Genomic DNA, 10,912 nt, shown 5'->3' with positions numbered 1-10,912 from the left:
CCCTTATTTTACCAGGTAAGTTGACTGAGAACACATTCTCAGTTACATCAATGACCTTGGGAATAGTTACAGGGGAGAGGAGGGGGTGAATGAGCCAATTGGAAACTGGGGATTAGGTGGACCAGATTGGGAGTTTAGTCAGGACACCGGGGTTAACACCCCTACTCTTATGATAAGTGCCATGGGCGAACACAAAACGTATTCATAGACCACTGTTCCTGATTATTACCCTACACGCACGCACGACGCACGCACACGCACGCACGCACGCACGCACGACGAGAGACGACTGCTCCAGAAGGTTTTTATTCAACACATGTGTCTTTTATAATTCATTATTCAACAATGGGAACTTCTTCAAAGAGGTTCTGAATCTCCATCTGACGTTCCAACGCATTCACAAACATTTATGGGACACATCGGCCTATCAGGAAGACATGCACGCAGGCACGCACGCACGCACACACGCACACACACACACACACACACACACACACACACACACACACACACACACACACACACACACACACACACACACACACACACACACACACACACACACACACACACACACACACACACACACACACACACACGAATCCACAGACATTAATGTTGGTAAGGTTAAGTTGGAACATGTGTGTGGAGTATCTGGCTGGTGTGTCAACATTTTGACTGTAAGATTAAGATCATGTGTGTTCGGATTGAATTATGGGTAAACGTTTACTGGGATCACTACTGTGTGCCAGCAGCTGCAGAGAGAGAGAGAGAGGGAGAGAGAGTGTGTATGTGTGCATAGATGCCTGCCTGCTTGCRTGCGTGTGTGTGCGTGTGTCTGCATGCATGTCTGTGTGTGTCTCTCTACCTGTCTGTCAGTCTGTCTTGTTCCACTGTGGGACTCCCAGCCAGTTCAACTATTAGAGAGAGGGTCTCCTGAAAGACTGTGTATCAGTGATGATGAAAACCGGCACACTGAACACACTCTGTTAGACATCATGCTAACTAGGACCAGCCTTTCATGATCATTGCAGTAGAGCAAATGATAGGTCCCATGAAATATTCAGTTAATGTTTTAGACACATGAAGTATTCTTTAGGAATGGAGCCTTCTTCAATCCTCTTTGTATCTGCCTCTTTTTTCCTACCAGTCTGTCTCTCTCTCTCTCTCTCTCTCTCTCTCTCTCTCTCTCTCTCTCTCTCTCTCTCTCTCTCTCTCTCGATCTCTCGCACGCTCTCCTCTCCTCCTTCTCTTAGTTTAACCAGATATTTTCATTGCAGTTAGACTGGCAGTCTCGAAGTCCTGTGTCCTATTCTGTTTCTCTGTGTACCGCAGTGCGCTCCTGTCCCACCCTCTCCCCGCCCCAGCATGGACACATGAACTGCAGCACGGGTGTCGCCTCCTACAGGGCAGCGTGTGAGGTGCGCTGTGCCAAGGGCTACAAGCTGGAGGGAGATGCCAGGCTCAGTTGTCAGGCCGACTCGCAGTGGAGCGGGATCCAACCACGGTGTGTGGGTAAGCCTGCAGGAACCTACTACCCCGCTCTCCCACTGAAACCTCATTCTACCCCGCTCTCCCTCGTCACACCCTTGGTGTCTTCATCTCATACTCCCATCTTTATAGTGTCAGTGAACAACCTTGACTCCAGCCTCCCCAGTCTGACAGAGTTCAGTGTGTCTGTGTTGTGATTCCTCCGTTGTTCCTCTGACAATTCATTATTAGGTGAAAGGTCAGAGAAAGATGCATGTACTGGGGTGTTGGTGTACAATACTGTACGCTCACACACACTTGAAACAGAACACAGTGGTTAAACATATGGTGTGGATTTGCTTGCAGCCGCGCTACATCATTTAGAGAAAGATATATCTGCCTGCTATAACAAAAAGTTGACACAGGCACACACCACACACACACACAACCACACACACACACACAACACAACACACACACACACAACACCCAACAACACACACACACACACACACACACACACACACACACACACACCACTACACACACAACACACACCACACACACACACACACACACACACACAACACACACACAACGTGCACGCACACACACTCACCACACAGAGGACCACCACAGGTCAGGCACACAAACACATCAACAAATGGGCAGAACGGTAGTGTTTTTACCCACAAACCTCCGGCATTCGCTTTGGCCTCCAATGATTCACCGTCTCTCTGTATTCTCTCTCTCTAGCTATTTAGACAACATGGCACTCAATTTCGTTTCTGTTGATCGACTCCAATCTCCCGATGAAGTTCTGATTGAGTTACAGTTTTGTTTGTGTAGCAGTGTAATGTGATCAACTTTGGCTGCTTTGCTAAAAGGGGCTGGATATATTTTCTTTTAATCCGATGAAGTCTCCACTGTTATTTTGAGAGGAGAGTGTTTCTCCTATTGCTCTTCCCTCCTCTCTTCCCCTCTCCTCTCTTCCTCCCTCTTTCCTCTCTTCCTCCTCTCCTCGCCTCCTTCTCCCTCTCCTTCTCCTCTCTTCCTCCTCTCCTTTCCCTCTTCCTCCTCTCCTTTCCTCTTCCTCCTCTCCTCACCTCTTTCTTCCTCTCCTCTCCTCTCCTCTCTTCCTCCTCCTCCTTTCCTCTCTCCCCCTCTCCTCTCTTCTCCTCGTCCTTCGCCTCTCTTCTCCCTCCTCTCCCTTTCCTCTCTTCCTCCTCTCCTTTCCTCTCCTTCCTCCTCTCCTTCCTCCTATCCTCCTCTCTCTCTTCTCTCTCTCCTTCTCCTTCCTCCAAATCTGACTCGCATCCTAGAAGCCAAAAGACTAGAAGAATGATCTGGGGACAGTTTCTGGGGGAAGCCACTCACAAGCACTATGTCCAGGAATGCATTAAACCCCTTGTCTGTAATAGCTGTGCGGTCTTATATTATATTTCCGAGGACATTCTCTTTCGTAGTGAAACTGATTTACTGCTTTCAGACATTGGTTTATGCATGACGACTGAGCGAGCCTTGTTTAAAGGCAGAGATTCAATCTCTCTGTAGGGTGAAAAACACGGAAACAGGTTGATGTGCTCCAAGATTATCTCTTCTTTTCCTTCCCCAGTTGCCATTACTGAAGTCTTTGTGTTTCTCTTGCTTCATGTAGTTAAAGTCAATGCAGTCAGTTTTATTGTGAACTGTCAAAAAGATGTCTTCTCAGTCAGGGCATGGAATTTTCCCTGACTATGTGACCTGATGACATGCTTGCTTCACTATAGTATATCTCATCTTCTGTCTCATCTTCTCTCTCTCTCTCACTCTCTCTCTCTCTCTCTCTCTCCACTCCTCTCTCTCTCCTTTTTCATCTCTCTCTCTCTTCTCTTCTCTCTCCTCTCTCTCTTCTCTCTCTCTCTCTCTCTCTCTCTCTCTCTCTCTTCCTCTCCTCTCTCTCTATATATATATATATATATATATATATATATATAATATATACACACCACAACCGTTCAAAAGTTTGTGGTCACTTAGAAATGTCCTTGTTTTTGAAGAAAAGCACACTTATTGTCCATTAAAGTAACATCAAATAGGTACTCACGTGTAGACATGTTATGTTGTAAATGACTATTGTAGCTGGAAATGGACGATTTTTAATGGATATCTACATAGTCGTACAGAGGCCATTATCAGCAAACCATCACTCCTGTGTTCAATGGCAACGTTGTGGTTAAGAAATCGTTTAATTTTAAATCCATTTTATCAATTTTAAAAGGCTAATTGATCATTAGAAAACCCTTTTGCAATTATGTTAGTACAGCTGAAAACTGTTGTACTGATTAAAGAAGCAATAAAACTGGCCTTCTTAGACTAGTTGAGAGCCTGGAGCATCAGCATTTGTGGGTTTGATTACAGGCTCAAAATGGCCAGAAACAAAGAACTTTCTTCTGAAACTCGTCAGTCTATTCTTGTTCTGAGAAATGAAAGCTATTCCATGCGAGAAATTGCCAAGAAACTGAAGATCTCATACAACGTTGTGTACTACTCCCTTCACAGAACAGCGCAAACTGGCCCTAACCAGAATAGAAAGAGACAGTCCATCATTACTTTAAGACATGAAGTTCAGTCAATATGGAACATTTCAAGAAAGTTTCTTCAAGTGCAGTCGCTAAAGCTGGCTCTCAGGAGGAACGCCACAGGAAAGGAAGACCCAGAGTTACCTCTGCTACAGAGGATAAGTTCATTAGAGTTAACTGCACCTCAGAAACTGCAGCCCAAATAAATGCTTCACAGAGTTCAAGTATCAGACACATCTCAACTTCAACTGTTCAGAGGAGACTGCGTGAATCAGGCCTTCATGACATAATTTATGCAAAGAAACCATACTAATCTGTCCAGTGGAAATCTGGTATATCAAATATGAAGTATATTTTGATTTGTAACACTTATTCAGTCACTACATGTGTCATAGTTTTGATGTCTTCCGTATTATTCTATAATGTAGAAAATAGTCCAAATAAAGAAAAACCATTGTATGAGTAGGTGTGTCCAAACTTTTGACTGGTACTGTACTGTATATGTCTCTCTCGCCTCAGAGGTGCGTTGTCCCCCCATGGTGACTTTGAGGAACGTCCTGCTGTCGCCCCCTGCCTGTGGACAGAGGAAAGTGAAGCCTGGCACCTTGTGCCGCCTTGCCTGTCGCCACGGTTACCGTCTCCAGGGAGACCTGGAAGCACGCTGTCTCTCCTCCGGGGACTGGAGCGCTAACGTCCATAAAGCCACCTGCACAGGTAAAAAAAAAAGTAGGATACTGTGTGTGTGTGTGTGTGTGTGTGTGTCTGCTCATGAGACAGTTTTCCATGCACCCCTTCTGCACCTTCCGTGCATTTCTTTCCACGTGAACCTTCTGCTGACTGCTTTAGTAGTCCCTAATACAGAGGAGAACCAATCCCTGTGTTTGAGGGTTGGGGGAACAACGCTGTAATTGCATACAGCTTCTCCAGATGCTTTGCAGGTGAAAGAGGTGGCTGTAGAATGAGTACTGTTTCGGGCTTTATATCCACACACATGCACGCTTGGACACGCACGCATGCACGCATGCACACACACGCACCCGCACCCGCACGCATGCTCACACACACACACACACGCATCCCTCATGGCCTCCAATAGAAAGCAGGCTGATTAAGGATGTGTCATTAAAAAGTGGAAGATATGTCATAAAGATAAAAGGAGTGGAGAGAGGGATGGGGGATGTCATTGAGATCCATGGGATGGCTGAGGCCAAGGTGGGTCTGCTCTGGTTCTCTTCTCACTGGCACATCTGAGAGGGAGGGAGGGAGGGAGTAGAAAGCAGGCTGATTAAGGATGTGTCATTAAAAAGTGGAAGATATGTCATAAAGATAAAAGGAGTGGAGAGAGGGATGGGGGATGTCATTGAGATCCATGGGATGGCTGAGGCCAAGGTGGGTCTGCTCTGGTTCTCTTCTCCCCTTATTTTACCAGGTAAGTTACTGAGAACAACATTCTCAGTTACATCAATGACCTTGGGAATAGTTACAGGGGAGGAAGGAGGGGGTGAATGAAGCCAATTGGAAACGGGGATTAGGTGGACAGATTGGGGTTTAGTCAGGAAACACCGGGGTTAACACCCCTACTCTTATGATAAGTGCCCATGGGCGAACCACAAAACGTATTCATAGACCACTGTTCTGATTATTACCACTAACAGCGCACGCACGCACGCAACAGCACCACGCACGCACGCACGCACGCACGCACGCACGCACCCGCACGCACACCACGACACACACACACACACACACACACACACACACACACACACACACACAACACAACACACACACACACACACACACACCACAGAGATGCTCCATGAAGGTTTTTATTCACACATGTGTCTTTTATAATTCATTATTCAACAATGGGAAACTTCTTCAAAAGAGGTCTGAATCCATCTGACGGTCCAAGCATTCACAAACATTTAGTGGGAACACAAATCGGCCCCCTTAAATCAGGAAGACAGTGCACGCAGGCACAGCACGCACAACGCCACACACACGACACACACACCACACACACACACACACACACACACACACACACACACACACACACACACACACACATCACACACACACACACACAACACAACACACACACACACACACACCACACACGAATCCACAGACATTATGTTGTAAGGAAAGTTGGAACTATCGTGTTGAGTATCTGCTGGTGTGTCAACAATTGACTGTAATTAAGATCAATGTTGTTCGGATTGAGTATGGTAAACGTTTACTGGAATCAACTAACTGTGTTGGCAAGCAGCTGCAGAGAAGAGAGAGAGGAAGAGAGAGTGTGTATTGTGCATAGATGCTGCCTGCTTGCCTGCGTGTGTGGTGCGTGTGAGCAAATCCATGTCTGTGTGTGTCCTCCTCTACCTGTCTGTCAGTCTGTCCTTGTCCCACTGTGGGATCCCAGCCAGTTCAACTATTAGAGAGAGGGTCTCCTGAAAGACTGTGTAATCCAGTGATGATGAAAACCGCACACTGAACCACACTGTTAGACATCATGCTAACTAGACCAGCCTTTCATGAGATCATATGCAGCTAGAGCAAAATGAGGTCCCATGAAATATTCAGTGTAATGTTTTAGACACATGAATATTCTTTAGAATGGAGCCTTCTTCAAATCCTCTTGTATCTGCCTCTTTTTCCCTACCAGTCTGTCTCTCTCTCTCTCTCTCTCTCTCTCCTCTCTCTCTCTCTCTCCTCCTCTCTTCTCTCTCTCTGCGATTCTCGCACGCCTCTTCCCTTCCTCCTTAGTTTAACCAGATATTTTTTCATTGCAGTTAGACTGGCAAGTCTCGAAGTCCTGTGTCCTATTCTGTTTTCTCTGTGTACCGCAGTGCGCTCCTGTCCCACCGCTCTCCCGCCCCGAGCATGGACACATGAACTGCAAGCACGGGTGTCGCCTCCCTACAGCAGCGTGTTGAGGTTGCGCTGTGCAAGGCTACAAGCTGGAGGGAGATGCCAGGCTCAGTTGGTCAGGCCGACTCGCAGTGGAGCGGGATCAACCAACGGTGTGGTGGTAAGCCTGCAGGAACTACTACCCACCGCTCTCAACTGAAACCTCATTCTACCCCGCTCTCCCTCGTCACCCCTTGGTGTCTCATCTCATAACATCCCATGCTTTATAGTGTCAGTGAACAACCTTCGGATCCAGCCTCCCCAGATCTGACAGAGTTCAGTGTGCTGTGTTGTGATTCCTCCGTTGTTCCTCTGACAAATTCAATTATTAGGTGAAGGGTCAGAAGAAAGATGCATGTACTGGGGTTTTGGTGTAGAAATACTGTACGCGTCACCACACTTGAACAGAACACAGTGGTTAAACATATGAGGATTTGCTTCAGGCCGCCGCTACATCATTTAGAGAAAGACTATATTCTCTGCTATAACAAAAAGTTGACACAGGCACACACACACACACACACACAACACACACACACACACACAACACAACACACAACACACACAACACCCAACAACACACACACCACACACACACACACACACCACACACACACACACACACTACACACACAACACACACCACACACACACACACACACACACACACAACACACACACACGTGCACGCACACACACTCACCACAAGAGGACCACCACAGGTCAGCACACAAACACACACAAATGGGGCAGAACGGTAGTGTTTTACCACAAACCCTCCGGCCATCGCTTTGGCCTCCAAGTTCCCACCCGCCGTCTCTCTGTATCCTCTCTCTCTCTAGCTATTTAGACAAAGGCACTCAATTTCGTTTCTGGTTGATCGACTCAATCTCCCGGATGAAGTTCGATTGAGTTACAGTTTTGTTTGTGTAGCAGTGTAATGTGATCAACTTTGGCTGCTTGCTAAAAGGGGCTGGATATATTTTCTTTAATCCGAATGAAGTCTCCCTGTTATTTTGAGAAGGAGAGTGTTTCTTCCTATTGCTCTTCCCTCCTCTCTTCCCCTCTCCTCTCTTCCTCCCTCTTTCCTCTCTTCCTCCTCTCCTCGCCTCCTTCTCCCTCTCCTTCCCTCTCTTCCTCCTCTCCTTATCCCTCTTCCTCCCTCCTTTCCTCTTCCTCCTCTCCTCACCTCTTTCTCCTGCTCCTCTCCTCTCCTCTCTTCCTCCTCCTACCTTTCCTCTCTCCCCCTCTCCTCCTTCTCCTCTCCTCGCCTCTCTTTCCCTCCTCTCCCATTTCCTCTCTTCCTCCTCTCCTTTCCTCTCTTCCTCCTCTCCTTTCCTCTATATTCCTCCTCTCTCTCTTCCATACCTCTCTCCTTCTCCTCTCCTCCAAATCTGACTCGCATCCTAGAAGCCAAAAGACTAGAAGAATGATCTGGGGACAGTTTCCTGGGGAAGCCAACTCACAAGCACTATGTCCAAGCAATGCATTAAACCCCTTGTCTGTATAGCTGTGCGGTCTTAATATTAATCCCGAGGACATTCTCCCCATACATCTACGCTAGTGAAACTGATTTTATGCTTTCAGACTTGGTTTATGCATGACGACTGAGCGAGCCTTGTTTAAGAGAGAATTCAAATCTCTCTGTAAGGGTGAAAAACACGGAAACAGGTTGAATGTGCTCCAAGATTATCTCTTCTTTTCCTTCCCCAGTTCCAATTAACTGAAGATACTTTGTGTTTCTCTGCTTCATGTAGTTAAAGTCAATGCAGTCAGTTTTAGAGTGAACTGTCAAAAAGATGTCCTTCTCAGTAGGGCATGGAATTTCTGACTATGTGACCTGATATCTTGCTTCACTATAGTATATCTCATCTTCTGTCCCTCATCTTCTCTCTCTTCTCACTCTCTCTCTCTCTCTCTCTCTCACACTCTCCAACTCTCTCTCTCCTTCTCATCTCTCTCTCTCCTCTCTCTTCTCCTCTCTCTCTCTTCTCTCTCTCTCTCTCTCTCCTCCTTCTCTCTCTCTCTTCCTCTCTCTCTCTCTCTATACTATATATATATATATATATATATAGTATATAATATATACACACCACAACCTTCAAAAGTTGTGGTCACTTAGAAATGTCCCTTGTTTTTGACAAGAAAACCACTTATTGTCCATTAAAGTAACATCAAATTGAAGGAATCACACGTGTAGACATGTTATGTTGTAAATGACTATTGTACTGGAATGGGACGATTTTTATGGATATCTAGCATAAGTCGTACAGAGGCCCATTATCACAACCATCAACTCCTGTGTCACAATGGCAGTTGGTTAGGGTAAATCCATGTTTATCAATTTTAAAAGCTAATTGACAGAAAACCCTTTGCAATTATGTTTATACAAGCTGAAAACTGTTTACTATTAAAGACACAATAAAACTGGCCTCTTTACTAGTCTAGATGGGCATCGATTGGGTTTGATTAACAGCTCAAAATTGGCCAGAACACAATGAACTTTCTTCTAAAACTCGGTCATCTATTCTGTCTGAGAAATGAAAGCTATTTCCCATGCGAGAAAGCCAAGAAACATGAAGATACTCATACAACTTGTTGTACTACTCCCTTCACAAACACGCGCAAAACTGGCCCTAACCAGAATAGAAAGAGACAGTCCATCATATTCTAAACAGAGTTCACAATATGGAACATTTCAAGAAAGTTTCTTCAAGTGCAGTCGCTAAGCTGGCTCTCAGGAGGAACGCCACAGGAAAGGAAGACCCAGATTACCTCTGCTACAGAGGATAAGTTCATTAGAGTTAACTGCACCTCAGAAACTGCAGCCAAATAAATGCTTCACAGAGTTCAACGTATCAGACACATCTCACTTCAACTGTTCAGAGGAGACTGCGTGAATCAGGCCTTCACATAATTTGATGCAAAGAAACCATGACAAAACTTGTCCAGTGGAAATCTGGTATATCAAATATGAAGTATATTTTGATTTGTAACACTATTCAGTCACTACATTGTCATATTTTTGATGTCTTCCGTATATTCTATAATGTAGAAAATAGTCCAAATAAAGAAAAACCATTGTATGAGTAGGTGTGTCCAAACTTTTGACTGGTACTGTACTGTATATGTCTCTTCCGCCTCAGAGGTGCGTTGTCCCCCATGGTGACTCTGAGGAACGTCCTGCTGTCGCCCCTGCCTGTGGACAGAGGAAAGTGAAGCCTGGCACCTTGTGCCCGCCTTGCCTGTCGCCACGGTTACCGTCTCCAGGGAGACCTGGAACACGCTGTCTCTCCTCCGGACTGGAGCGCTAACGTCCATAAAGCCCCTGCACAGGTAAAAAAAAAAGTAGGATACTGTGTGTGTGTTGTGTGTGTGTGTGCTGCTCATGAGACAGTTTCCATGCACCCCTTCTGCACCTTCCGTGCATTTCTTTCCACGTGAACCTTCTGCTGACTGCTTAGTAGTCCCTAATACAGAGGAGAACCAATCCCTGTGTTTGAGGGTTGGGGGAACAACGCTGTAATTGCATACAGCTTCTCCAGATGCTTGCAGGTGAAAGAGGGCTGTAGAATGAGTACTGTTTCGGGCTTATATCCACACATGCACGCTTGGACACGCACGCATGCATCGCATGCACACACACGCACCCGCACCCGCACGCATGCTCACACACACACACACACGCATCCCTCATGGCCTCCAATAGAAAGCAGGCTGATTAAGGATGTGTCATTAAAAAGTGGAAGATATGTCATAAAGATAAAAGGAGTGGAAGAGAGGGATGGGGATGTCATTGAGATCATGGATGGTGAGGCCAAGGTGGGTCTGCTCTGGTTCTCTTCTCACTGGCACATCTGGGAGAGGAGGAGGGAGGAGGAGGGAGGGAGGGAGGAGGGAGGAGGAGGGAGGAGGGAGGGAGGGAGAAAAAGAGATAAGAGTAAGAGAGAAGAGAATAGAAGAGA

At 46.1% G+C, this 10,912-nt stretch overlaps 1 protein-coding gene across 1 annotated transcript in view; it reads left to right on the top strand.

Moving 5' to 3' along the window:
• The window catches only part of svep1 (sushi, von Willebrand factor type A, EGF and pentraxin domain containing 1), a 143,421-nt gene that overhangs the window by 75,369 nt on the left and 57,140 nt on the right, over positions 1 to 10,912 (top strand). Inside the window, exons 6-7 of the mRNA XM_024011308.2 lie at positions 1,336 to 1,515; positions 4,551 to 4,745. Of these exons, the coding sequence (XP_023867076.2) occupies positions 1,336 to 1,515; positions 4,551 to 4,745 (375 nt within the window). The remainder of the gene's footprint in view (positions 1 to 1,335; positions 1,516 to 4,550; positions 4,746 to 10,912) is intronic.

The sequence above is a fragment of the Salvelinus sp. IW2-2015 genome, linkage group LG3, assembly GCF_002910315.2.
Source record: "Salvelinus sp. IW2-2015 linkage group LG3, ASM291031v2, whole genome shotgun sequence".
Classification (NCBI taxonomy): Eukaryota; Metazoa; Chordata; class Actinopteri; order Salmoniformes; family Salmonidae; genus Salvelinus; species Salvelinus sp. IW2-2015.
The sequence above is the reverse complement of the archived record's forward strand: the minus strand, read 5'-3'. Positions and strand labels throughout refer to the sequence as shown.